Raw genomic sequence first — 27,305 nt, 5'->3', positions numbered from 1 at the left:
AAACGGTGTGTCGTCTGGTGTTGTTAAGGTTTCAAATCTGCTGCAAATGTGGTTCTTTTTGTAGTGTTTAATTGTTAATGAGGCGCCAGTGTGACGCCATCTACCGGTGGAATGCAGGAATAAATAAACATTCTCGCTGTGAGGTGCGTTCAGGTGGAAGAGGAAGAACTCGTATCTCTCCACACTGGAAAGGTGAAGGTATGTTGTCTGTGTTCAGAATGTGACTGTTCTACTGTTATATATTTAATCATTTGATTATTATGACTACAGTTATCTTACAACTACGATTGTTGGTTTGAAAAAAGGGAAAATAATGAGAAATGGTATTACAATTATTAAACGGCCCGAAGTAATGCAAATTACGTTTGTTTAGTCCTAACTGAACATTATTACAAAAACATTTAATTGTTTTGATATTGTAAAACTTTACATAATATAATTTAATATTATATATTTATTTACATATACCATAGATTCATTATTATATTTCATGGGATCTTCTTCTTGGGACCACGGAGCTCCGGAGGAGGGACTTGATGGCAACGTGACGTCATATCCCCGCGACGCACGTGTGCGCGGAGTCAGTCGCGGAGATGGCTGCAGAAAGGCTTCAGTTCCACGAGATGGGCTTAGACGACCGACTTTTAAAGGTAACAAGCCGCCTGACAGCACCTCTGGATGTTTAACAACGTGTCGGCGAGACGTTCGATCCGCTGCCGAAGAGTTTAACCGAAGAAAAGTGACGTAAACTCGACGTAAATACGGAAACGCAGTCGTCTCGTGCGTCGTCGACCAACACAGACGTGACGTGAATACGCACGTTAGAAGGACTTTAAAACACATAACAAAGTGTACAAGGACGTTATATCTTTCTCAGCTTGACATTTGAAACGTTGTATGCTACTTTTGGTATTTTATGTATTTGTTCCAGTTTAATTGTAAAAAATACTCCATACAGTGAATTAAATACCTTTCTAAAGTAGAGTAAGAGTACTGATGGATCAGTGACGTGCCTCCCTGTTGTATCTGATGTTCTATAAGATCCCCACATGTTACTAGAATCGGTCCTGGTAAAACCTGAGGTCTCCTCTGGTTGTTCTCAGGTGGTTGCAGACCTGGGCTGGTCCCAGCCGACGCTCATCCAGGAGAAGGCCATCCCTTTGGCGCTGGAGGGGAAAGACCTGCTGGCTCGAGCTCGCACCGGATCGGGGAAGACCGCCGCCTACGCCGTCCCCGTCATCCAGCGCATCCTGGCCTCCAAACAGGTGAGGGGGGGTCGTTGGGGGACAAGCTGATGTCACCCGGCGGTTCTTCTTCCCCCCCAGTGCGCTCACTTGTTTGTTGGTCGGTTCTCTTGTCTTCAGAGCGTCCGAGAGCAGGACGTGAGGGCTCTGATCCTGGTTCCGACCAAAGAGCTGGGTCAGCAGGTCCAGGCCATGATCCGACAGCTAACGGCCTTCTGCTCCAGAGACGTCCGAGTGGCTGACGTCTCCGGGAAAACGGACCTGTCCGCACAGAGGTCAGCAGATCACTGGATGGATTGTGTGTGTGTGTGTGTGTCGTCAACCTGAAACATGCGTTTCACACGTGAACACATTGACGCTGTTCTAAACAGGCCCGTCTTAATGGAGAAGCCCGACGTGGTCGTGGGGACGCCGTCCCGCGTGCTCGCCCACCTCGCCGCCCAGAACCTGGTGCTCCATTCGTCCCTGGAGATGCTGGTGGTTGACGAGGCCGACCTGCTCTTCTCCTTCGGCTTCGAGGCCGACCTGAAGAGCTTGTTGTGGTGAGAACAGTGATGGTGTTTAATACGTTTAATGTAGACCAACTTGTTTATGGTGGTTCATGGTCTGTTTGACTCTAAATGGACCTTCATTCACTAAATGAACATCATGCTGCATTGAAGAAGACTTGAAACTAGAGACTGAGACCATAAACTCATGTTTACAATGTTTACTGAGGGAATAAATCAAGAGAGAAGTAGAGTCATTTCCTCATAGACGTCTATGGGAGCAGAGGAGTCGCCCCCTGCTGGTCACTACACAGAAGTAGAGTCATTTCCTCATAGACGTCTATGGGAGCAGAGGAGTCGCCCCCTGCTGGTCACTACACAGAAGTAGAGTCATTTCCTCATAGACGTCTATGGGAGCAGAGGAGTCGCCCCCTGCTGGTCACTACACAGAAGTAGTCATTTCCTCATAGACGTCTATGGGAGCAGAGGAGTCGCCCCCTGCTGGTCACTACACAGAAGTAGTCATTTCCTCATAGACGTCTATGGGAGCAGAGGAGTCGCCCCCTGCTGGTCACTACACAGAAGTAGTCATTTCCTCATAGACGTCTATGGGAGCAGAGGAGTCGCCCCCTGCTGGTCACTACACAGAAGTAGAGTCATTTCCTCATAGACGTCTATGGGAGCAGAGGAGTCGCCCCCTGCTGGTCACTACACAGAATGCAGTCTGTATTTTGCTACTAAAACTTAGCATTTGTGTTTTCTTGGTGTTGAACAGCCACCTGCCGAAGATCTACCAGTCGTTCCTGATGTCGGCGACCTTCACCGAGGACGTTCAGGCCCTGAAGGAGCTGCTGCTTCACAACCCCGTAATGCCGACGTCCCGTTCCCACGGTCTCTCCAGAGGAGGCCGCTGCCTCACGCCGTCTCCACCTGTCCCCCTCAGGTGATCCTGAAGCTTCAGGGCTCTCAGCTCCCCGACAGCAGCCAGCTGCAGCAGTACAGCATCAAGTGCGAGGAGGAGGACAAGTTCCTGCTGGTCTACACGCTGCTGAAGCTGCGTCTGGTCCAGGGGAAGACGCTGGTCTTCGTGGGCTCGGTGGACCGGAGCTACAGACTCAAACTCTTCATGGAGCAGTTTGGTATTCCCGCCTGCGTGCTCAACTCCGAGCTGCCCGTCCAGTCCAGGTGAGGCCAGCGGCTTTGTTCTTCCTGGTTCCTCTGCTAACGCGCAGCGCAGGTTAGCCATGCTCTCCTTCCCTGCTGCAGGTGTCACATCATCACGCAGTTCAACCAGGGCTTCTACGACTACATCATCGCCACAGACGAGCAGAGCCTGGCGGACCCCGCCGCCGCCGCCGCTCCGCCGCCCCCCAGCAAAGGGAAGAAGAAGAAGAGCTCTGAGAGAGGAGGAAGGTGAGTCAAAGGGGATCCCAGGAGTGGTTTGGATTGTTGTCTTCAGAACTTTGAGTGAACGTTGCATTTGGAATATTTGTATTATTTTACCTTGATGTCAGGCAGCAGACTCCATTCACGTGATTTTTACCTCTCGGACAACGCCTGTTTATTTGTGTTCTGCTACTTTGAAGCAACCTTTTTAAATCACTAAAGTCACACAACAACACTCTTGGTGTCCTGCTGAAGACGAGTATCGAATAAGATGAACGGCCGCGTGGCTTTTCCTGTTTTTGACGCGTCGTCGACGTCTTTAAAGGTCGAAGGACAAAGAGTTCGGGGTCTCCAGAGGAGTCGACTTCCAGAACGTCGCCAACGTCCTCAACTTCGATTTCCCTCTCACGGTGGAGTCGTACATCCACCGCGTGGGGAGGTGAGTGCTCCTCCGGGCCGCTCCACCCGCTCGAGTTGTTCACGAGAGGCTGATTTGTGTGTTTTTACGTCGCTCAGAACGGCGAGGGCAGACAACCCCGGCACGGCGCTGTCCCTGATCTCCCACACGGAACTGGGGCTGCTGGAGGAGGTGGAGGAGGCGCTGACGGGAGGTGAAACAAGCTACGACTCTTTATTTCACGTCGTTTAGGGACAGCAGAGTCTTTCATGTTACCGTTTAAGCAAGGCACCGCGTCACCAGAGCAGCAGCAGTAAGGTTCTCCTGTGTGTCGTCTCTAGATAACGCCGAGTCGGTTCTCAAACCGTACACCTTCAGGATGGAGGAGATCGAAGGCTTCAGGTACAGGTGCAGGGTGAGTGACGTCATCATCATCATCATCATCGTGCACCTTCTGTGCCGCGCTTACCGTTGATGATCACATGATGCGGAGGCTTTTGTTGATGAAGCGCCTCGTGTGCAGGACGCCATGCGGTCAGTGACGAAGCAGGCGGTGAGGGAGGCGCGGCTGAAGGAGATCAAGCAGGAGCTCCTCAACTCAGAGAAACTCAAGGTGAGGCGGAGGTGGTGTGGGGATGGATGGAGGAGGAGGAGGAGGGGTGTGGATGGAGATGATGGAGGAGGAGTGTGGATGGAGATGATGGAGGAGGAGTGTGGATGGAGATGATGGAGGAGGTGTGTGTGGACGTCTCTCTGTATTGAGGCGTGTCGGTGTTTTCTCTGCCGTCTCTCAGACGTATTTCGAGGACAACCCCAGAGACCTTCAGCTGCTCCGACACGACAAAGACCTCCACCCTGCCGTCATCAAACCTCACCTGAGGAACGTCCCGGAGTACCTCGGTAAGACACCACAATAAAAGAACCTGTCAGGTAGACGCTGTCCCTCATGTGTGTACTGGAGCCCAAGTGCTCGTAGAGAGACGTTAACCCGTCCCCCCACCCGATGTCCCCCTCCCTGGTGTGTCCTCCAGTTCCTGAGACGCTGAAGGGCTGCGTCAACCCGCTGTCCGCCCGCAGGAGGAGGAAGACGGCGCTCCGATCCAAGCCGGACGGAGTCGTCAAGAGCAGCTTCAAGGTGAGGAGAACTGTGGAGGAGCAGCGCCACCTGCTGGCGGCAGGAGGGAGTGTGTGTCAGTGTGTGTGTGTGTGTCTGTCTGTGTGTGTGTGTGTGTGTGTGTGTGTGTGTGTGTGTCACTGCTAGTGAACCATCAGGGACATGAACTCAGCTGTTTTAGTAACCTGGTTTGACTGATCCTCCTGTAGAAGAACCTCCGGGGGAAGAACCCTCTGAAGAGCTTCCGATACAGCGGGCCGAGGAGCAGCCGCTCGTAACCACGGAAACCGGCGAAGGCTTCGCCAGGAGGACTCGGGAGGACATGACGTACGCCAGGAATACAGTGTCTGTGTTCGACTATTTGTGATGCATGTGTGAAACGTTGAAGATGTTTGTTAAAATAAAGGGATTTCTTCTCACTTGTTGCAGTGTTTATCTCCAGTAGAGAGAAGGAAGTGTTTCAGATTATATCGGTTGTGTAGTAAAACACAGACAGGGGTCTTTTTATAAAACATTGTTTAATAAAATGCAGAACATTCAGTTTAACTGAGGCCAGCAATCGCACCGTGAAGCCGTTAAAGAATCCTAAAGATATCCTGAAGGAGCGAGTCACATGACGCGAGTCTTAACAGAACGTAGTCTCTGCTCAGCAGAAGGTTTCCGGATCTCTGAAGACTTCCTTCAAAAAAACATACTCGTTTCCACCGAAGTGGACTTTGATTACGTGAAAACACTCCATTTCTTCTGGTGAATGAGTGATGCTGAGAGTAGAACCTGTGACATGTTTCTGGGGTTCAGGTTCTAGCACACATGCATATCTACATAGATAAGGATATTTAGGGGTGGATGTCCACGTTCAGAAGAGCAGAACCATGAAGGAAGCTTTTACATATGAGCTCATGTGTGTTTGCCTGCAACCATACAAACATCTACATGCTACATACATGTAGGTGTGTAAAATGGAACTGATAAAAGCAGCTTTTTATCTCCGGGTGGACGTCACTGGTGATGCAGACGAGTTATGGGATCACATGACTTTTAGAGGGGGGGGGGGCGCCATCAGTCGATGGTGTACTCGAAGGGATAATCCTGCGTGGGTGCCGCGTCTAAGCTGTCGAACGGGTTCTCCGTCATCCAGCCGTCCACCGGGAACCAGGAGTCGTACCAGGAGGTGGTCGCCTCGGGCGTCGTGGTGGGGGCCGCCGTTGTTGTCGTCGTCGTCGTTGCTGCGGTGGTTGTTGTGGGGGTTGTCGTGGTTGCTATGGCGGGAGCGGCGGTGAAACCGGCTCTCAGCCTCTGCTGACGCAGTCGCCGCAGACGAAGGAGGCGGAGCCTCCGGAGGCGCTCCGCCCTCTGCGCTGCCGAGTGACTGTCGAGGGTCGGCGCCGGCGGGCTGGTGGTCGGCGTGGTCGTCTTGGGCGTGGTGACCTTGGGCACCAGCCGGATGGGCCTCTGGCCGTGGAGCGCCATGATCCGCTTGATGCGGTCCCAGTTGGACTTGGCCAAGATGAAGCTGCAGGAGGTGGCGCCGGATTCGTAGCCCACCATGCACAGCCGGGTCTGAGGGGTGTGGCCGTCGGCCTTGGCGGTGACCCTGAACTCGCCGGGGTTCAGCAGACGCCAGTAGTCGCCGCCTGCGGCTGAGGTGGGTTCAGGGAGAAGAGATCGTCACCAAAACAAGTCATCATCGTCTCGTAGAACACAAAGAACCCTCGTGGCCAACGTACCGGTTCTGACGTCGTGCCGTATTCCCTCCACAGAGATGGTGGCGTTGGCCAGCGGGTTTCCCTCCACGTCTCTCACCACACCTTTTATCCCTCGATTTACCTGCACAGGTACATTTACCAAATAAACATCATGCGCATGGAAAGAGGACTGAGGGAATAAATCAAGAGAGAAGAGTCATGTTCTAATAGACGTCTATGGGAGCAGAGGAGTCGCCCCCTGCTGGTCACTACACAGAAGTAGAGTCATTTCCTCATAGACGTCTATGGGAGCAAAGGAGTCGCCCCCTGCTGGTCACTACACAGAAGTAGAGTAATTTCCTCATAGACGTCTATGGGAGCAGAGGAGTCGCCCCCTGCTGGTCACTACACAGAAGTAGAGTCATTTCCTCATAGATGTCTATGGGAGCAGAGGAGTGGCCCCCTGCTGGTCACTACACAGAAGTAGAGTCATTTCCTCATAGACGTCTATGGGAGCAGAGGAGTCGCCCCCTGCTGGTCACTACACAGAAGTAGAGTCATTTCCTCATAGACGTCTATGGGAGCAGAGGAGTCGCCCCCTGCTGGTCACTACACAGAAGTAGAGTCATTTCCTCATAGACGTCTATGGGAGCAGAGGAGTCGCTCCCTGCTGGTCACTACACAGAAGTAGAGTCATTTCCTCATAGACGTCTATGGGAGCAGAGGAGTCGCCCCCTGCTGGTCACTACACAGAAGTAGAGTCATTTCCTCATAGACGTCTATGGGAGCAGAGGAGTCGCCCCCTGCTGGTCACTACACAGAAGTAGAGTCATTTCCTCATAGACGTCTATGGGAGCAGAGGAGTCGCCCCCTGCTGGTCACTACACAGAAGTAGAGTCATTTCCTCATAGACGTCTATGGGAGCAAAGGAGTCGCCCCCTGCTGGTCACTACACAGAAGTAGAGTCATTTCCTCATAGACGTCTATGGGAGCAGAGGAGTCGCCCCCTGCTGGTCACTACACAGAATGACGCTCTAGCACATGACGCTCCGTCTCTTGAGTTTAACCAACCACCTTCCACACGGAGAACAGAACAGGGACCTTCTCATGATTGCACTTCTCACTTGTTCGATGAAGGACAGCAGAGACTCGCGGTTGTTCTCCCACTCAAGAGCCAGCTCGCTCTCGTGGGGAAACTTGTCGCAGCCCAAGAAGACCGAGAGCTCGAAGCAGTTGGTGTGCAGGTAGCTGAAGTCGTTCATACCTGTGGCAGAGGAGGAGGAGGAGCATGATGAGGAAGAGAAGTAGCTCAGCCAGGCCTTCGAAGCCACCTCAACACTTACTGCCCACCACGGGGTTCCAGCTGGCCCGGTTGGTGATGCCCTGGCCACCGGTGATGTCGTCTCCGTGGCACGAGCCCCGGTAGGTCTCCGTCATGGTCAGGTGGCTGTGGGCGTACGACATGGCGAGCCATCGGAACATGGCGTCATCCGGCGTCTCCCTCAGGGAGCCCTCATTCTGCCGCTGGATGCGGGCCCACGTCTCCTCGCTCATCTCGCCGTTGCCTCTCCAGCGCCGGCTGTCGGCCGACTTTAATCAAAGAAATGCGTAGTTCGGGGGTTAGTGTCCGGCTGGGGGGGGAGGGGGTCGTCTGTGTAAAGAGGATGAAGACCTACAGAGATCGACGGGCGCTGCATGTCGAACGGGTACGCCACCAGCTTCTCTCCTCCTTGCAAATTGGCCCCCAGAACAAACGGGGTGCGCTGCATCCAGGAGATGATGGATTTGGTCTCCGTGGCGAGCTGAGAAACGGGAAGCAGAGGGAAGTCGAGCAGAGGGTGTATCGATACACTTTTAATAATCTTGATAAATAAAGGCTAGTTTTGGCGATTGTTTAACGGTAACCTGGGTCTTGGTTTTGAAAAGAGACTCACGGTGCCGTTGAGGGAGTTTTCCGGGAGTGGGATGTGATGATTGGGGACGATGCGAGGGACCCAGCCTCTGTCCTCGGCTCCCCACAGGACGCTGTTGAGGTCCGGGAAGTTCTGGAAGATGTCGTAACCCTCCTCGGACCAGTGGCCCAGAGCCCAGTTCCCCATCTCGGAGCCCTGGGGAGTATATACGATAGATTCACGGGACATTCAGACTTTCGTCTCTGCGGCACCACTTTGCTGCACTCGCACCATCTCGTGGGCCAGCTCGTAGGCGTCGGGGTTGAGCGAGGGCACCAGGTGTATCCTCACGCCGTCCACCAGGCGGCGCACTCTGGGGTTGTCGTCTTTGTACTCCTTGCACAGGAACTGCATCAGCAGGAGGAGGAGCTCCCGGCCCAGCGCCTCGTTGCCGTGGAGACCGGCCGTGTACCGGAACTCAGGCTCACCTAGTGGCGACGGGGGGGGGGATACCACACGTCAGGCTGCTGAAAGGTCTCGTTGTGTCCTTTGGTCTCGGTGGTCTCGTACCCGTCTCGTGCTCCCCGGGGTTGTCGGAGATCTCCATGGCGTACATCTTCAGGCCCTGAGAGCTCTTGCCAATGTTGTAGATCCTGGTGATGTTGGGACAGTCTTCGTTTATTACCTTCATCATCTGGAAGAGGAAAGGAACTCTGATGATTTAATTAGTCAGGAGGCCCCCTGTGCTTCTTCATGTGACCACCAGGGGGAGACTCCTCTGGTCCCATTGAGGTCTATGAGAAATTGACTCATAGATGTACTTCTCTCTTGATTTATTGACTCCATAAACATGAGTTTAATAAACATTAGAGCAAGGGCTGTTTTTAGGGTGGGGCTTCACGCTGATTGACAGGTGTCTGATAGACCTTAAAGCAGAAGATGCTTTAGGGCGGGCTACAGGCTGATTGACAGGTGTCTGATAGACCTTAAAGCAGAAGATGCTTTAGGGCGGGGCTACACGCTGATTGACAGGTGTCTGATAGACCTTAAAGCAGAAGATGCTTTAGGGCGGGGCAACACGCTGATTGACAGGAGTTGAAAACAGACCTGTCTCATCTCCTTGTAGTTGTGATGTCGGAAGTCGAGGTCGTCTGATGGGTTCACTTCATTCTCACTGCGGTAGCTGCCTGAAGGAAGCAACACGATGAGAGCAACTCTGTTTCAGATGATCACTAATGTTGAGAACTGACACTTGAATTAAAACTTGAATTAAGTAAAACCAAAATGTACTGAAAGATAAATAAAAGTTCTTATTATTCAAAATGGTCCATTTCAGATAATGTCAGTATATCATTGGATTATATTGTTAGAATTATGATGCATTTATCAAATATTGCCGTTTATTTAGCTCTAAAATGTTCTTAAGTCCAGTATTTCAGTGAGGTGGAGTAAATGGTGGAAACACGGCGTGAGGTCATGAGCTTCAGGCCGAGGAGGAGGAGGAGGAGAAGGAGGAGAATACACTGACTGGGCAGCTGGCAGGCCAGGACTTCGGCTCGGAGGCACAAGCTGCCGTTCCAGCTCTGCGGCAGGATGCGGATGTAGCGCGCCACCACGGGCGACGAGAACTGACCCAGCACCGGCGTGTCCTTGTCCACGTTCCCGTAGAACAACTGCGGGAGAGAGGACCGAGAGGAGAGCGGAGACGTGTCCGTCAGCAGGGTGGTGATCTTATCCAACACTTTGGATCTAAAGATGAAGAGAGCGGAGTCGGAGGAGCGGCACGTTTGGGCCGCGACCTTCTGCACTTCACTACGTCTTTGGGAGAAGGATCGGAGAGACAGCGCCCCGGGGACAACATGCAGACTCCACAGTAGATCGTGTACTTGTGTACTTGTGTGTACTTTGTATACTCTCAGCCGTGGCTCACCCATTCGGCGTAGCCGTCGTGAAGGGTCTTCCAGTCGCGGGTGTCGTTGCTGAAGGCCACGAAGTAGGAGGACACAAAGTCCTCTCTGTGGAGGAAAAGGAACTTACTGTCTACTGACTCGAGGTGGCGTGTTTCACGCAGTTTGCTTTATCAGATGGTTGACGCGACATGTTCCTCTTAAACTACTTGACCCCCCCCCCCTCCACATGCTCCATCATGTTAAATAGCCTCCAGAATAACATCAAGGCTTTGAAAATCATGTTGATGTTCCCCCTTTAAATCGATATCTTTGCTTTGTTTTCAGCTCGTTGTGCCGCCCCCTAGTGGCCAAATCATGTTGAGACTCCAATATCACATTTTTGACCTTGAAGATAATTGTCAAACCTCTAAAGGTTTGACACGCTTTTAAACTTCATTCATAGTCGATCTTCTTTATTTTCTTAATTTTCCCGTGACTGTGTTGGTGGACTTTCCACTCACAGCTGCTCGGAGTTGCGTCCCTGCGTGATGACCCCGGTGAACTCCACCTCCCGGCGGGCGTCGACCTGGAACCAGTGCTCCCTCTCCTCGGACTCGGCGCACCAGGCGCCGCCGTACAGGTCGCCGTGGTTTCCGGAGCCCTGCGCGCCAACGTTAGCTTTTCTCACGCTCAGTTCGCACCACGACTCACCAACAGACGCTCGGGGAGGCTCTGACCTGCATGTTGAGGCGGCCTCTGTGGGCCGCCAGGCCGTGCTCCGACTGGGAGGAGGCCAGCAGCTGGTCGTCCTCCACCCGGTGGGACTCCAGGCCCAGAGGGGGACACTCTGAGGGGGGGGACACAAACAGGAAGTAGATGTAGTGTGGAAGAAATACTGCATTTACCTCTGAGATGTAGTGTGGTAAGAAGTACTGCATGTACCTCTGAGTTGTATATGATAAGAAGTACAACAGGGAAGTAGTAGCAGAATCAATAAATAGTATAAAAAGTACCTGAAATGTGTACTTGAGTACAATAGTACAATAGATCCAAAGTAGAAGTATAAAGAGAGTACTTCTCTTACTCTTCAGCTCAACAGGAAGTGAGATCTTCTTCAGGCGCTCCTCCTCTTCCTCCTCCCACTCCTTCTTCAGCCGCGCGGCTTGTTTCCGTGATGAGAAGACAACACGTCAGAACCCCAAACACTTCCCTCCCGTGCACCTCCACCCATGAACCTCCTCCTGTGCACCTCCACCCATGAACCTCCTCCCGTGCACCTCCACCCATGAACCTCCTCCTGTGCACCTCCACCCATGAACCTCCTCCTGTGCACCTCCCCCCATGAACCTCCTCCTGTGCACCTCCACCCATGAACCTCCTCCTGTGCACCTCCACCCGTAAACCTCCTCCTGTGAACCTCCACCCATGAACCTCCTCCTGTGCACCTCCACCCATGAACCTCCTCCTGTGCACCTCCACCCGTACACCTCCTCCTGTGAACCTCCACCCATGAACCTCCTCCTGTGCACCTCCACCCATGAACCTCCTCCTGTGAACCTCCACCCGTAAACCTCCTCCTGTGAACCTCCACCCATGAACCTCCTCCTGTGCACCTCCACCCATGAACCTCCTCCTGTGAACCTCCACCCGTAAACCTCCTCCTGTGAACCTCCACCCATGAACCTCCTCCTGTGAACCTCCACCCATGAACCTCCTCTTGTGCACCTCCACCCATGAACCTCCTCCTGTGATCCTCCACCCATGAACCTCCACCCATGAACCTGAAATTGTTTTCTTCTATTCATTATAAACACAGATGTATATTTTGATGATGATCAGCTGCTCGCTGTAGTTTCAAATGAAGCATTTTGGGACAATTTAAAGAGGCAAATTAACATAAATTAGACTAAATGTAAATTAAATTACATTTTTCTGCCTTTTCCTTCTGAGCTCTCTCCTCCTCCTCCTCCTGTTTCTTAGATGCCACTGTGGGGAGAAGAATCGGTCAAAGTTCATGTCATTGCAACGATCGGTAACTAATCGATCAAAGTATTGACGGTATGAGGCTGGACGTACGGTCGGCGTAGTCGTACTCTTCGTACCAGGGAACGACGTACGGACTGGAGCTGGTTTCCTCTGAGAAACAAGCAGACAGCTGATTACAGACTTATTTATTCCACCGTGGGAGGTTAAAGGTCATAAATAATACAACGTTCTGGTGATAACTCGAGAAGACATCGCTTCTGTCATATTAGTAGTATCTGTGCCTTTTCCACCCTGCCTTGTATCACCTATGATGAGTAGAAAGGAGGAGCACCTGGTACGTACACGATGACCTCGGGGGTCGTAGCGCGTTCATCAGGATATCGACCACGCAACAGATCTGTCAGGAACACACACAATACTGTGTTATTAAAATATTACTACGTTGTTATTACAGTAAAACACAGGTGCATCGTCAGCAAAGAAGAGAAAACATTTGCATCAACAAAGTATTTGACAGACTCTTTAGTATTGAAATGATGTACATATATACATATTTGTATATGTTTATATCATTTACTCCTGTGAAGGTTTTTAATGTGTCTCACCAAGGTCCGGCTCGACTGGCTCCTCCCACCCGGCGTCCGGGGGGGTCACGGGGGGGGCCGCTGCGGGGATCAACTCAGACAGTTATTGATGGTTCATGATCCCGGGTTTCCTGTGCGCTCCTGGGTACTCACGCAGCTCGATGAGCGGCCGCTCCTCCTCCTCCTCTTCCTCCTCCTGGCCGGGGGGGGGGCTCCCCACCTCCGGCTGCCTCGTGGTCTCCGCCCTCGGCCTCTTGGTGGCTTTGGGGGCCTTGGGCTTCTTGGTGGGCTTCGGGGCTTTGGGTTTTTTGGTGGGCTTCGGGGCTTTGGGTTTCTTGGTGGGCTTCGGGGGTTTGGGCCTCTTGGTGGGTTTCGGGGATTTCTGCCTCTTTGCCTTGGCTTCCTTCTCTGCTGCCTTCCTGGCTCTGGCTTCAGGGGGGGGGGTCAAACGGGGACAACGGTCGGTTATTTGAAGCCAGCGTACGTCTTTAAACGTTCCACTGAGGTCTAAGTGAAGCTTCACTGTCTCACTTAGATATAAAAGATCACTCAGACCCACGAAGGCAGGAGGAGCTGCTCCAAACAAGGTCTGGAGACCACAGCTGGAGGTGTAATGATCTCCCCAGTCGTTCCTTTCACAGTTACATAAGAGTCTGATCCGACGCAGAGAGGCGGGTCGGCTTGTAAAACCCATTTAATCACACAAACTCATCTTTGCATTATTTGTTTTCATTCTCGATATTTGAATTCAGGAGGGGTTTTTCTAGCTTAGCTTGGAGGATGAAACCTCACCACATCTAAGGAACCTTTTGGAAATGACAACCCACTGTGACTCAATTACACGTTTAGAAAGTAAAATCCCAACCAGAACCACCAAGGGTTTCATTTTAAGGGGGTTCCTTTCATGAAATGGTTCTTATTGGAACTCATTGGGTTCTTTGGATGAACAGGGTTCTTAACGGGACCTTTACTCTACTCTACTCTCTAGGTGCACCTCCTCGCCGTCTGATGAGGGACCGATTACAGGCTTCTGTTGGGACGGCGTGGGACGTTACAGAGAGGAGGTCTGCATCAGACACCAGAAGGCGCCTCGTCTTCCTCTGCTAGACGTGTTCCAACAACAACCCCCCCCCCGCTGACCCCTCCCTGCTAGTCCCGTCCTGCGTCCACACCTCAAGGTCTGCTTCACACAAACAGCTTCTAGGCAGGAAGAATGTAGTCATGTGTTCCTAATGTTCTCTGTTCAGAACCTTCCATCCTGCAGGTAACGAGTCATCGTGGAACCGTTTGTATCAGATTTTACAACCAAAGGTCCAACAACACACTTTGTTCTTCACAGGAAACAACTCAGGGAGGAAAAAGCTGTTTTATCTTACTTAAATGATAACAAAGTAAGCAGAAGATACCAGTTAAGCCTTGATAGTCTGCAGACATCCTCAACGCCCCCCTACGCCCCCCCCCGGGTCTTGTGGTTTTGCTTCATGCAGAAAAGGTTAAACTCGTAAATCTTTGCAAGCTTCTGCCCCGTCATCTCTGAATCACTGAGATACTCCCCCCCCCCCCCCCGTGAGCACATGGAGGATCTGTGGAGTGTTTTTTGCTGCCCTCAGAAGATCGCAGGCCAGAAGAAGGTCGAACATCATCAACAGAGGACTCGACTGAACCTCGGCTCCTTCTTACCTGCCTCCACTTCCTCAGGTGTCTTCTTCTTCCTTGGTTTCTTCCACTCCTCTGCCTCGTCCGGCGCTCGCACGCCGCCCTCCCCCCCTGGCTTCGCCGTGGGCTCCACTAGTCCTCGGGTTTCCCTCGGGGGGGCCCGACCTCCGGAGAGTCCGTTCCCCTCCTCCGCGTCCTCATCGCCATCTCGGGCGCCGACCACAGCGCAGCAGCTCAGGGTCAAAGCCGCCCAGACGAGCAGCAGCCGCGGCCTCATTCCTCCGGGCAGGAGACGCAGGAGAAGAAGGGAAAAACCACGCAGACCTCACGGAGCCTCAGAAGATATGGAGGGGGAGGTCGTGTTTCTGCAGAGAGCAGGAGGATGAGCTCGCAGAGGTCTGGAGAGCTTCCTCCTCCCCTGGAGGCGAGTCAGAGAGGGGGGGGGGGAGTATTGGGAGGCCTTGTGGTGGTTTAAAGCGTCCTGGTGGGGCTGCAGAGGAGAGTCTGTCTGGAGAGGATTTGCTCCAGCAGCAGAGCAACAAACCTCCTCCTCCTCCTCCACTTACTCCTCTGTCACGTCTCTCCCTCTTGGCCCTTCACCCCCTTTTCCCCTCACCCGTCATGAGGGGGAGGAGCGTCCGCCACATTGGGACATTCCTACGAGGGAGGAAAGAGAAAGAACCTTAAAGGAAGACCTTTAAATCTGGGTTTGGATTCGATTCGATGAGAGAAAACATTTGAAACTTCTTCTGAGATGATTAAAAAAACGTTTCCTTCTCGTAGTGGAAGCTTCTGGATTCATGTTTCTGCTTCTTAAGATCACAGCGTCTCCGTCCTGTGTCCTCAACACTTCCTCCTAAGTAGAGGTTGAAGGTCTTGCTTGCGTGTGTGTGTCTGTGTGTGTGTGTGTCTGTGTGTGTGTGTGTGTGTGTGTGTGTGTGTGTTTGTGTCTGTGTGTGTGTGTGTGTGTGTGTGTGTGTCTCTCCACTTTGTTCTGTATCTTACCTCATATGGAAGAGATCTCAGATCTTCTCATAATAACTTGATGTGTCATCCTCAAAAAACGTTATAAACCAAAACATCACAATTTGTAACATCTGGAAAATAAAACCTGCAACGAGGAGAACGTGATTAATGTTTGGAGGGTCAGAGGATGTGCTAAATGACGTACAGATGTGTGTGTGTGTGTGTGTGTGTGTGTGTGCGTGTGTGTGTGCGTGTGTGTGTGCGTGTGCGTGTGCGTGTGTGTGTGTGTGTGTGTGTGTGCGTGCGTGTGTGTGTGTGTGTGTGTGTGTGTGTGTGTGCGTGTGTGTGTGTGTGTGAGAGAGAGAGAGAGAGACAAAGGAAATATTATTCCATGTGTCAGTGAAACAGTTAACTGTGTAAAAGGAGGTTGGACATTCTGAAAGCAGTAAAGCTGCTGAGTTTTATTGATCTGATCTGATTGGGACGTCTGTGTGGACACACTGAGACACTGAGACACGGAGACAGGGACCTGTCAGACTGAGACCAACTCATGTTTACAATGTTTACTGAGGGAATAAATCAAGAGAGAAGTCATTCTCTAGTGACTGAATTGTCAGAGGAGTCGCCCCCTGCTGGAGTCCGACAGGAAGCACCAGATCTGATGTGATCTATAAAAAAGCACTTTGATTCTGAGATAGGGGAACAGGAAGTGAAGTTTTCCGATGTGAATACACTAATTGTGTATATGCCGTTATATGGTTCATTTGTGTTCTCCTCAGGATGAATCCTCCTTAATAAACAGGTTGTGTTTCAGTTACACAATATACCGCAAGGTAATAAATCACACTTTAGAATATAGAAACGATATTAGATATTAATGCACATTTTTTTTAACTTGAGAATCAACCATTTTTTTTAAACGAAACAGGAAACCAACGTCAAAAGTTTCAATAAAAGTGTTTATCAAAATAAATTATAGCATAATTACATTAGAAAATATAAACTCGGTGCCTTTGGGCACTGTGACAGCTCTCGTGCATCGTGGTCCGTTCGTGCAGGGTTCGGGTTGATGGTTTCTGGTGAGACGCGCGTTGGTCCATCAGCCTTCATCGTGCGTAATAATGATGGAAAGGCGCGAACATCTGCAGCGGAGCGCGCGGCCGCCAGCAGAGAGGAGCGCAGGTTAGAAGGGAGGAGACAAAGTACGATGGGGAGACGTGCTCCTTCTCCTCCTCCTCTTCCTCCTCCTCGGCCTGCGCCTCCCTCCCGCGCTCCTTCTTCCACTTGGTGCGCCGGTTCTGGAACCAGATCTTGACCTGGGTCTCGGAGAGGTGCAGGGCGGAGGCCACCGTGTGCCGCTCCAGCACCGACAGGTAGTGGCACCTCCGGAAGCTGCGCTCCAGGATCCGCAGCTGCTCCGGGGTGAAGGCGGTGCGGACCCGTCTCCTCTTCGCCTGCGGCGGACACGGCGCCTCCTGCTTTCTGTTCACATCTCCAGGAGGAGCTCCTAGCACAATGTAAAGCACGGTTAAACCTCTATAGACTGATGAAAAGGCCCATTCTTAGACTCCAGAGGAGTGCGTTTCTCACCTGTTGCATCCTCAGCGCAGACTTTGGTTCCCGTAAACTTTGTGGGATCCAAAATATCCTCCACAGAAAACGGCGTCCGGTGGCCCAGCGGGACTTTGGCTGCGCCGGGCTGCATGTTGAGGGTGGGACGCTGCAGTCGGAGTGGCTGCTCCCGGGGGTTTATATCGTTATATTCCCCCCCCCCCTCTGCACACGCCGCCGCTTCTCTAATTTACATATCATTGGAAAAGTTACCCAAATGAAGCAATGCGGAGCCTCTTTGTCCCGTGCGTAAAGTGGACACGCTCCGCGCCGGCAGGACCCCCGCGGGACCCCCACGCGCTCGGCACTTGAGAATGCAAATGCGTGCTCTCTGCCGGCGAGGGGGGGGGGCATTGAGTTGGTTATTTATTACCGCGCATCTGGTTAAAATGTACCCGCTTTCTGTCCCTGCGTGTTCCTCTTTGTGGACGTCTTGTCATTGCGTTGGTAGGACACGTGAACGCGCCTTGTGATGCTAATTGATGGACTCATCAAAGGAAAGTGGACCCTTTGTCTCGCGCATCCCCACAAAACCTTTCGGTTCAATGAGAAGCCCACTAACAACCTGAGGGGCCATCTGACCGCTGCTGTCTCCTCGTGTAACAAGAAGAACAAGAAGATGTTTAGTCAGACCACAAAGTTCTTCACTCAAAAATTAAAAAACACTTTGATTTGAGCTGAGAGATTTAAGGAGATTTACGAGGTAGATTTACTAAGGTGAGTTGCTAAATTGATTCATTCCAACATCTTAATGTCGTTCATGTTCATAAATCCACATTCTTTTGAGTAAAAGTACAAATGAATTATTTAAAACCATCCTCATCAGTACTTCATCCAAAGTTCAATTAGAGCAATTAAATCAGTTGGAGAGAAGGAGGAGAAAAGATGAAGAAAGAGAGGAAGCACAAGCAGAAGAAGGATAATTGTAAATCCAGGTGGACAATCACTGGTTGATTTGATGTATTGATTAGATAACTGAAGAAGAACCACAATGGAAACAGTTTCTGGTGAAAGTATTACTTCCCTCCTCCAGGTATAATGGCCTTTAGCAGCTTCATTAACTTCACAACAGTCGCATCTTTAACTCTAATGCTCCTCTGGAGGAAGAGGAGGAGGAGGGTCGTGGGAGGGGGGGACTCCTGAAAATGGCAGCTGCCATCCACAGACTCCTACGGAGCTGCTGGTCCTGAAAGGACGAGAGAGGCCGGCCCATCAGGACAATTAGCAGATGTCTCCGGTAGGGTTTGACCTTCTCCGACCCGGAGCTTTGTGTCCTCAGTACAGGGGGGGGGGAGGGGGGGGGGGGAAGAACTAAAGAAGGATCTTATAACAGACAAGAGTCACATAATGATTCTCTTCATATGAGAGTAGAAAAGGAGGACCAATGACATCGGCCATCATTCAGCAGCAGGGTGCGATGTAATGATGATAACGTGATGATAACGTGATGATAACGTGATGATAACGTGGTGATAACGTGATGATAACGTGATGATAACGTGATGATAACGTGATGATAACGTGATAACGTGGTGATAACGTGATGATAACGTGGTGATAACGTGATGATAACGTGGTGATAACGTGATGATAACGTGATAATAACGTGGTGATAACGTGATGATAACGTGATGATAACGTGGTGATAACGTGATAACGTGATGATAACGTGGTGATTACGTGATGATAACGTGGTGATAACGTGATGATAACGTGATGATAACGTGATGATAACGTGATGATCACGTGGTGATAACGTGATGATAACGTGATGATCACGTGGTGATAACGTGGTGATAACGTGATGATAACGTGGTGATAACGTGATGATAACGTGATGATAACGTGATGATAACGTGATGATAACGTGATGATAACGTGGTGATAACGTGGTGATAACGTGATGATAACGTGGTGATAACGTGATGATAACGTGATGATAACGTGGTGATAACGTGATGATAACGTGATGATAACGTGGTGATAACGTGGTGATAACGTGATGATAACGTGATGATAACGTGGTGATAACGTGATGATAACGTGATGATAACGTGATGATAACGTGGTGATAACGTGATGATAACGTGATGATAACGTGGTGATAACGTGATGATAACGTGATGATAACGTGGTGATAACGTGGTGATAACGTGATGATAACGTGATGATAACGTGGTGATAACGTGATGATAACGTGATGATAACGTGATGATAACGTGATGATCACGTGGTGATAACGTGATGATAACGTGATGATCACGTGGTGATAACGTGGTGATAACGTGATGATAACGTGGTGATAACGTGATGATAACGTGATGATAACGTGATGATAACGTGATGATAACGTGATGATAACGTGGTGATAACGTGGTGATAACGTGATGATAACGTGGTGATAACGTGATGATAACGTGATGATAACGTGGTGATAACGTGATGATAACGTGATGATAACGTGGTGATAACGTGGTGATAACGTGATGATAACGTGATGATAACGTGGTGATAACGTGATGATAACGTGATGATAACGTGATGATAACGTGGTGATAACGTGGTGATAACGTGATGATAACGTGATGATAACGTGATGATAACGTGATGATAACGTGGTGATAACGTGGTGATAACGTGATGATAACGTGGTGATAACGTGATGATAACGTGATGATAACGTGGTGATAACGTGATGATAACGTGATGATAACGTGGTGATAACGTGGTGATAACGTGATGATAACGTGATGATAACGTGGTGATAACGTGATGATAACGTGATGATAACGTGATGATAACGTGGTGATAACGTGGTGATAACGTGATGATAACGTGATGATAACGTGATGATAACGTGATGATCACGTGATGATAACGTGATGATAACGTGATGATAACGTGATGATAACGTGATGATAACGTGATGATAACGTGATGATAACGTGATGATAACGTGATGATAACGTGGTGATAACGTGATGATAACGTGATGATAACGTGATGATAACGTGGTGATAACGTGATGATAACGTGATGATAACGTGATGATAACGTGATGATAACGTGATGATAACGTTATGATAACGTGATGATAACGTGATGATAACGTGATGATAACGTGGTGATAACGTGATGATAACGTGATGATAACGTGATGATAACGTGATGATAACGTGATGATAACGTGGTGATAACGTGATGATAACGTGATGATAACGTGATGATAACGTGATGATAACGTGATGATAACGTGATGATAACGTGATGATAACGTGATGATAACGTGGTGATAACGTGATGATAACGTGATGATAACGTGGTGATAACGTGATGATAACGTGATGATAACGTGATGATAACGTGATGATAACGTGATGATAACGTGATGATAACGTTATGATAACGTGATGATAACGTGATGATAACGTGATGATAACGTGGTGATAACGTGATGATAACGTGATGATAACGTTATGATAACGTGATGATAACGTGATGATAACGTGGTGATAACGTGGTGATAACGTGGTGATAACGTGGTGAGAGGAGGACTCACATTAAGAGGGAGGGGTTTTTCTCACATTCTTAACTTCAGGGGGACGTAGTCAGATTTCACTCTTTATTCTCAAAGCTGGTTTTCTTTCCTGTTGCACCATGTTGTTCCAAAAGAAGGAGTAGATAATGTCCATCATGGTGTCTCGGCTCCACAGATGTGTGTCCTCCGTCAGGAGGAAAGAGGAGGAGAAGACGCCACCATCTCCCCCTCTAACGGCGCCCTAAAGGCCTTTATGGCAGCTCCCGGGGGTGCCCTCAGCATTCCACGGCTCTTTGTGGGACGTCTTCTGGCACACTTTGACTTTTGTGCTAATCGTCTCTTTGCTGGTTTCCTGAATGACCCCCAAAAAGGAGACTTTTTAACGATGTTTGACTTTAAGAGCCGGGCCTGGTGGTCGTACAACACAAAGCTTCTCTTTACTTACGTTGCTACTTCCACTGTTCATACACATCTAGTAACTCTGGAGCTGATTGGCTGTTGAGAATCAGGTATTTTCCCAGGAATGCAACACTTTAAGAACTTATTAAGAGGAAATTCATTACTTGAATTAGTTTATTTATGACAAATATTCTATTGTGTTATTGTGAGGATTTTCTTCTAGCTTCTGATTTAGCTCTGAATAAATGCTTGTAAAAGCTGTCTGACTCTACACATTACGCTTCCATTATTATTAAGTCCTTATAAATATACATAATCCAATTTTCCAAGCTTGATTTGTTGGCTGAATATTAAAATTCAAATATCCAAATCTTCACATTTCCTGTGTCTCCAGATTTATGCACAGTGTTATTGTATTACATCATTTCCACTGACCACCTGTAGATACATATAAAGCAACCTGTTACATAAAACATTCTAACACGCTTTTCACTGAATACATCTGAATGAATATATATATAAAACAAAGAAATTATAGCTAATTCCTTTTTAAATGTGTGAGTGGTTCTTAAGATCATTTGTAATGAACTGGACAGATTAATGTAGTATATTTGAATAAACCCTTAATGGCGGCGGCAGGGTGCAGTTCGCCCGTCGGCCTGCGGCGGCGCTGTGGGCGGAGCTTCTCACGCAACCCGGAAGTTGACGCCGGACGCTTTTTAGTACGGTTTGAAAACATGGCGTCGGAAGCAGAGGCGGCCAGTGCAGCCACAACAGAAGCGGACGCCGGCGACGGGTATGTGCGACGTCTTTCATCGTGGTGAACGTTGTGGCTCTGCTTGTGTTGACGTGTAGGAACATGAGCCACCTGTACGCTGCTGTTCGGCCGGAAGTGAAGTCAGCAAAGCGGCTAGCTAACGTTAGCGCGCCGCAGAGAACCGTGTTCCGTTACAGCCGAGCTGCTCTTTGTATTCTACCCGCCTACCGGGAAGCACGTAGAGCCAAAGGTCCCTACAGGTCCCGCTGTGTCCAGGTCATACAGTCCACAACGCTGAGTCTGGCGTGCGGGATGAATAACGTTATATAAAATACACGGTAGTAGTATTCCGAGCGTGTACTAAAGTACTGATGGATCTCTCCTTTGGTCGCCAGTGATGCTGCGTTCAGAGAACTCCCCGCCAGCGTCGACACGGAGTCACCCAGCGGCAAAGAGGGAATGGTAACGCACGTTCATCTCCTCTCAACCTCCGCCTCCGCTTTCATTCTAACCCTCGTCCCGTACGGTCTGTTCCGTGTCTCCAGGAAGCCGCCGGCGAGGGCCCGGAGGCCGCCGACGCTCTGACGGGCTCCGGGGACGAGGAGAGCGGGCGGCAGCTGGGCGACGTGGAGCTGCAGTGCGCGCTGTGCATGAAGTGGTTCACCGCGGACACGTTCGCCATCGACACGGCGTACGCGCACTAACACTCTGACTTTATTTTAAACCACTTCCCAGTTAATCCTAATAATACTTTATGCTAACAATAATAACTTCTGTCTGTCGTTGCTTTTGCCAAATAAATCTACTGGGATTATTCTGGGTTTATTCTGTCTTTTTAAACCATTTTTATGAAGTTTATGCCTTTTTTATAAAGACTGCAAACTTATAAATGACATTTTTAAGACTTTTATTGATAGCCTATACAGCCCATAATAATCCTGTTTGTATGTTCCTACCTACCTGTATATAGATGTAATGCTCCTACAGCCAGATTTAGTTTGAATCATTCAAACCTCAGCAGATAGAATGTATTTCTGAAATGTAGCTGAGCACCATTCGACATCCTGTGTGTTTGTGTCATGACATTGAACAGCTGTTCTCCTCCACAGGACCTGCCTGCCCTTCATGACCAACTACGTGTTCCACTGCAACGTGTGCCACCACAGCGGCAACACCTACTTCCTCCGCAAGCAAGCCAGTAGGTGGAAGCAGCCGCTCGGGCTCCGTCCTCCGTCTCTGACGTGTGTTTGATGAGCTTTATTTCGTGCAGACCTGAAGGAGATGTGTCTCACGGCGCTGGCCAACCTGACGTGGAGGTCCAGGACGCAGGACGAGCACCCGAAGACGATGTTCCCCAAAGACAAGGTGGGACAGAGAAGAGCGCTCTGATTCAGGTCGGTGAGGTCTGAACAAGAATGATTCCGTCACAAGATGAGCGGCGATCATCTGCGTGAATAAAGTACACCGTAATCCACAATCCCAGGAGATCCATGAGAGGACTGACACAAGTGTCATCCCTGAGATGTTCTGACCATGGGATGTTAATAAAGTGTTCATCCTGAATACATTATTTAAGTCTTTATTCTTGCTGCCTGAGACACCAGGAGAATGAATTTAAGTCATTTAAAACTGTGCTGATGTTTGCATATTTCCCACGTCTCCCTGCAGGACATCATCCCCTTCATTGATAAGTACTGGGAGTGCATGACGACCCGCCAGAGACCCGGGAAGCTCACCTGGCCCAACAACATCGTCAAGGCCATGGTGACCTTCTATTTTCAGTAGAAGATGTTTGAATCCCTCACGTGAAACAGTTTAATCTCTTAGAAGAACGATGCCGGACAGAAATGAGCTTTAGTCCGTGTTATGCTGTTACATTGCTGTGATATAAAAGAAATATGTCCACTTAAAGTAAAAGAATGTACTGGTCGACCTGCTCACTATTTGACATTATCAATCTTTTTATTACTTCTTTTCCAGAGCAAAGAGCGGGACGTGTTTCTGGTGAAGGAGCACCCGGACCCCGGCAGCAAAGACCCGGAGGAGGAGTACCCCAAGTTCGGCCTTTTGGACCAGGTACTGGGAGGAGGAGGAGGGAAGAGGAGGAGGAGGAGGGAAGAGGAGGGAAGAGGAGGGAAGAGGAGGGAAGAGGAGGGAAGAGGAGGAAGAGGAGGAGGGAGGAGGATGTTTTATGATATCTGAGGCTTCTGCTCTTCTGTAGGACCTGGGGACCATCGGACCATCGTACGACTCACAGAAGCAGACCAGTGCTGCCCCCGCGGCCGGAGGCCTGAACGGTGAGAGGACCGACGTGCATCTTATGCACCGCGGCATCATGGGAGTTTTCGTCTTGCGGCGCCCATAACTTAGCGACTGAAATCCTTCATCCTGATTAAAAATAGGAGTAAAAACCACCGAGATGTAAGAAACGTGTTATTGTGGTAAAACCGAATTAAAAAGAGCTTCAGGCAGCCCCCCCCCCCCCCCCGCCCCGTTAGTGGCAGGCGAGCGAATGAAGCGCCCCTGGCGTTCTTGGCGTGGTCTCTGTGTGGTGACCCTGGTCGTCTTGTGGTTGTTCTTCCAGGTGGATCCTCGTTCTCAGGTGAATATTTGGTGCTTTTTGGCCTCTGGAGCTGATCTGTTTTTGTGTCTTGTAACCCTCCCCCCCCCCCCCCCCCCCCTGCCCCCCCCGGATAGAAGTTGGCCCTGAGGTTTTCCAATAAGCATCTCGAGGGCAACTTCATCATCCCACTCACCCCCCCCCTCCCCCGCCTGTCTGCTCTCTGCTTGTGTCCCCCCCCCCACAAGCTTTGCCCCCTGTGACCAGTGGACGGACCCCCCCCCGTCTCTGCCTTGCTGCCATTGGCTTCCTTTATCCGCTGCTAACTAGCTAGCCTCGTCGTAGCTTAGCATTTCACGGCTATTCTATTTTTACTTTTATGAGAGTAAAAAAACTTTAAGATTCTAAAGTCACAAATCCAGGAGATCAAAATAAATTAGTGTTTTTAAAAAAACTTTAAACACCAAATTTAAACTCTCTGATTATCCCGTCAGTGTAACTATCATCGTTTTTTAATTTAAGGTCGTAACCTGCATCACATGAATCCTGTAATCATTCAATTAACGTAACATTAAGAAGAAAACAACACAATGTTACTGCTTGACTTTAACAGGAATGTTCACTTGATCTTTGGATCAACATCTGAAGACCTTACTATGTTCTGTTATACATCTGAATGTGTTTATCTCAACTAGTGGATTCAATGCGGTTCTTTGGTTATTCTGGATATCGCTGAAGGAAAAACTGCACTTTGTTTCTTCATTGATCTCCACAATGTGAGAGGAAATAAAGTGAATCTTTTAAAAGTTTCAGAGGCCGGAAAACCGCCACGAACACTAATTCCTGCTTTTTGTGTGTGTGTGTGTGTGTGTGTGTGTGTGTGTCTTTATGTTTGTGACAGTAACTTGACTCGTGTGTTCTTTAAGGCGCGTTGGCTCCTGGACCCGGTAAAGGACGAGGGGCCAAACGTAAACAGCAGCAGCAACAGGAGGGTTCTGCAGCCGGAGCCACGAAGAGAACCAGAAGGTAGGAGAACCCTCCGTGCACACAGACACACACACACACACCGGGGTATGAGTGCGCATCATGAATCCAGAGTTTTGGTTCTTTTAGATGCACAGTTTAAATTGAAACTAAAATGCCCCCCCCCCCCCCTCCTCCCTCTTAGCGACCCCCTGTTCTCGGCCCAGCGCCTCCCTCCTCACGGCTACCCACTGGAGCACCCCTTTAACAAAGACGGGTACCGCTACATCCTGGCGGAACCGGACCCCCACGCTCCGGACCCCGATAAGCTGGAGCTGGACTGCTGGGCCGGGAAGCCCATCCCCGGCGACCTGTACAGGGCGTGTCTGTACGAGCGCGTGCTGCTGGCGCTGCACGACCGAGGTACGTCTGCGACGCCCCCCCCCCCGCTGCATCATGGTCCACGTGACGCTCTTCTTGATCTTCTTGTTCTGCTCGCGTTGCAGCGCCGCAGCTGAAGATCTCTGACGACCGGCTGACGGTGACCGGGGAGAAGGGGTACTCCATGGTGCGCGCCTCCCACGGCATCCGCAAGGGCTCCTGGTACTTTGAGGTCACCGTGGAGGAGATGCCGCCCGACACGGCAGCCAGGCTCGGGTGGTCCCAGCCGCTCGGTGGGTCGCTGCATCCTCTCTGCTCGCCAGCAGGGCGCCGCCTCCGGTTGGCCAGGGGGCGTCACGCTGGGTTGAGACCATCAACTCATGTTTACAATGTTCACTTCTCTCTGTTTATTCAGTAGTCATTTTCTCTATGGGACCACCGGAGTGCCCCCCCCCCTGCTGGTCACTACACAGAATGCAGCTCTGACTTTTAAATGATACAGATGTGTTGATGAGACCGATCCTTCATTGCAGGAAACCTTCAGGCGCCTCTTGGCTACGACAAGTTCAGCTACTCGTGGCGCAGCAAGAAGGGGACTCGGTTCCACCAGTCGATGGGGAAGAGCTACTCCTCTGGCTACGGCCAGGGGGACACGCTGGGCTTCTTCATCCAGCTGCCGGACGCCACGGAGACGGCCAAGGCGCTGCCGGACACCTACAAGGACAAGGTGAGGACTTCCTGTCTCCACCAGGAGCTTCAGGACAGCAACAACGAGACAGTGAGACGACATGTCGGCTCACATCCTGTTCTGGGCTCTTATTCTGAAAAAACGCAATAATTCCTGCCTGGTTGTTTACGTGGTTCCTGATCACATGCAGCTGTTCATATTTAGCTTGAAAAATCATATTTGTCTAAAGACATTAGCGAAAGAAGTGCCGCACGCCACTGGAGCAGGAAGCCGAAGGTCATTGTTGAAACTTCTCTTTCAGGCGCTCATCAAGTTCAAGAGCTACCTGTACTTCGAGGAGAAGGACTACGTGGACAAAGCGGAGAAGAGCCTGAAGTCCATGAGCTCCAGCAGGGTGAGGGAGAAGATGCATTCATGACCCCCCCCCCTGCTGTGTCTGCTGCTCCTAACGCATGGTTCTTGTCGTTGTTGTTTCTTCAGATTATATTCTTTAAAAATGGCGTGAGCCAAGGCGTCGCCTACGACAACCTGTACGAGGGGATGTACTTCCCCGCCATCTCCCTCTATAAGAGCTGCACGGTGAGTACGACCCGTTGGGATCGGTTCTGCTTCCTCGCCGGATTCCTGAGTTAACCCCCCCCCCCATACCCCTCTTTGACCCCCTTTTGCAGGTTTCAGTCAACTTCGGGCCTCATTTCAGACACGCTCCGAAAGACCTCAAGTACCAGCCGGTGAGAGCGTGGATCACATCCTTAAAATACCCCCCCTCCCCCCCCCGGTGAGCTGCCTTACGAATAATTCTCCCGTTGTTCTTCAGATGAGCGACATGGGCTCGGGTGCCGTGATCGAGCACACGCTTGCTGACATGTTGTTCCACGTGGAGACGGACGTGGACGGACGACGCAGCCCCCCATGGGAGGGATGAGGCGCCCCCCCCCCTCCCCCCCATCAAATGACAAACATTTAAAATCAGTCCACTGAGGCTCAAAGCTGATGGAACTTGTAAAGGGTTAATGTCTGTAGAGACCCCCCCCCCCCCCCGAAGTCGAGGTTGTCTTTTTGCTTGTTTTGTTTTATTTTACAATCCTTGTCTGTAATTTACAGTTTTTTACTCTGGGTTA

General features: G+C 50.3%; 4 protein-coding genes across 5 annotated transcripts; 2 read left to right on the top strand and 2 right to left on the bottom strand.

The window, feature by feature from the left end:
* Positions 1–78: 78 nt before the first annotated feature.
* Positions 79–5,048, top strand: ddx56 (DEAD (Asp-Glu-Ala-Asp) box helicase 56). The gene is made up of 15 exons (XM_037484318.2): positions 79–198; positions 474–650; positions 1,104–1,265; positions 1,365–1,519; positions 1,616–1,786; positions 2,508–2,598; positions 2,676–2,917; positions 2,999–3,145; positions 3,444–3,557; positions 3,635–3,729; positions 3,857–3,930; positions 4,039–4,128; positions 4,310–4,415; positions 4,547–4,650; positions 4,839–5,048. The coding sequence occupies exons 2-15, from the start codon at positions 594–596 to the stop codon at positions 4,905–4,907; spliced, it is 1,677 nt and encodes a 558-aa protein (XP_037340215.2). The 5' UTR covers positions 79–198; positions 474–593; the 3' UTR covers positions 4,908–5,048.
* Positions 5,049–5,128: 80 nt separating this feature from the next.
* On the bottom strand, positions 5,129–14,904 carry aebp1a (AE binding protein 1a). Its single transcript, XM_037484387.2, has 20 exons — positions 14,346–14,904; positions 12,819–13,094; positions 12,687–12,746; positions 12,413–12,478; positions 12,172–12,231; positions 12,022–12,081; positions 11,180–11,257; positions 10,833–10,942; positions 10,617–10,756; positions 10,137–10,221; positions 9,735–9,879; positions 9,314–9,393; positions 8,777–8,900; positions 8,498–8,694; positions 8,249–8,422; positions 7,991–8,116; positions 7,658–7,904; positions 7,439–7,578; positions 6,357–6,456; positions 5,129–6,269 (listed from the first exon to the last, which is right to left on the bottom strand). The coding sequence occupies exons 1-20, from the start codon at positions 14,596–14,598 to the stop codon at positions 5,689–5,691; spliced, it is 3,102 nt and encodes a 1,033-aa protein (XP_037340284.2). The 5' UTR covers positions 14,599–14,904; the 3' UTR covers positions 5,129–5,688.
* Positions 14,905–16,313: 1,409 nt separating this feature from the next.
* pnx (posterior neuron-specific homeobox) lies at positions 16,314–17,025 on the bottom strand. Its single transcript, XM_037484376.2, has 2 exons — positions 16,878–17,025; positions 16,314–16,794 (listed from the first exon to the last, which is right to left on the bottom strand). The coding sequence occupies exons 1-2, from the start codon at positions 16,990–16,992 to the stop codon at positions 16,394–16,396; spliced, it is 516 nt and encodes a 171-aa protein (XP_037340273.2). The 5' UTR covers positions 16,993–17,025; the 3' UTR covers positions 16,314–16,393.
* Positions 17,026–21,531: 4,506 nt separating this feature from the next.
* On the top strand, positions 21,532–27,305 carry ash2l (ash2 like, histone lysine methyltransferase complex subunit). Of its 2 annotated transcripts, XM_037484295.2 has the most exons (17): positions 21,532–21,631; positions 21,988–22,054; positions 22,138–22,283; positions 22,702–22,790; positions 22,863–22,957; positions 23,261–23,356; positions 23,573–23,668; positions 23,814–23,889; positions 24,177–24,194; positions 25,079–25,178; positions 25,321–25,538; positions 25,622–25,789; positions 26,030–26,223; positions 26,486–26,578; positions 26,665–26,763; positions 26,856–26,915; positions 27,002–27,305. In XM_037484295.2, exons 1-17 carry the CDS (start codon positions 21,573–21,575, stop codon positions 27,107–27,109), a joined length of 1,782 nt encoding a protein of 593 aa, XP_037340192.1. In that variant the 5' UTR covers positions 21,532–21,572; the 3' UTR covers positions 27,110–27,305. The 2 variants fall into 2 exon arrangements, with proteins under 2 accessions (XP_037340192.1, XP_037340193.1); XM_037484296.2 differs by lacking the exon at positions 24,177–24,194.

The sequence above is a fragment of the Pungitius pungitius genome, chromosome 18 (genome assembly GCF_949316345.1).
Source record: "Pungitius pungitius chromosome 18, fPunPun2.1, whole genome shotgun sequence".
NCBI classification, from domain to species: Eukaryota; Metazoa; Chordata; class Actinopteri; order Perciformes; family Gasterosteidae; genus Pungitius; species Pungitius pungitius.
This window is presented reverse-complemented; position numbering and strand designations above follow the sequence as displayed.

Bases quoted from the DNA above. Each gene is read 5' to 3' on its own strand.
- ddx56 (XM_037484318.2), top strand. From the start codon at position 594: ATGGCTGCAGAAAGGCTTCAGTTCCACGAGATGGGCTTAGACGACCGA. The intron at 651-1,103 runs GTAACAAGCCGC...GGTTGTTCTCAG, and splicing joins TAGACGACCGACTTTTAAAG to GTGGTTGCAGACCTGGGCTG. The intron at 3,730-3,856 runs GTGAAACAAGCT...TGTCGTCTCTAG, and splicing joins GGAGGAGGCGCTGACGGGAG to ATAACGCCGAGTCGGTTCTC.
- aebp1a (XM_037484387.2), bottom strand. From the start codon at position 14,598: ATGAGGCCGCGGCTGCTGCTCGTCTGGGCGGCTTTGACCCTGAGCTGC. The intron at 10,222-10,616 runs GTGAGTGGAAAG...TTTCCTCCACAG, and splicing joins GGACGCAACTCCGAGCAGCT to AGAGGACTTTGTGTCCTCCT. The intron at 7,579-7,657 runs GTAAGTGTTGAG...CCTCTGCCACAG, and splicing joins CTGGAACCCCGTGGTGGGCA to GTATGAACGACTTCAGCTAC.
- pnx (XM_037484376.2), bottom strand. From the start codon at position 16,992: ATGCAGCCCGGCGCAGCCAAAGTCCCGCTGGGCCACCGGACGCCGTTT. The intron at 16,795-16,877 runs GTGAGAAACGCA...ACATTGTGCTAG, and splicing joins CTGCGCTGAGGATGCAACAG to GAGCTCCTCCTGGAGATGTG.
- ash2l (XM_037484295.2), top strand. From the start codon at position 21,573: ATGGCGTCGGAAGCAGAGGCGGCCAGTGCAGCCACAACAGAAGCGGAC. The intron at 22,791-22,862 runs GTAGGTGGAAGC...TATTTCGTGCAG, and splicing joins CTTCCTCCGCAAGCAAGCCA to ACCTGAAGGAGATGTGTCTC. The intron at 23,357-23,572 runs GTGACCTTCTAT...CTTCTTTTCCAG, and splicing joins ACAACATCGTCAAGGCCATG to AGCAAAGAGCGGGACGTGTT.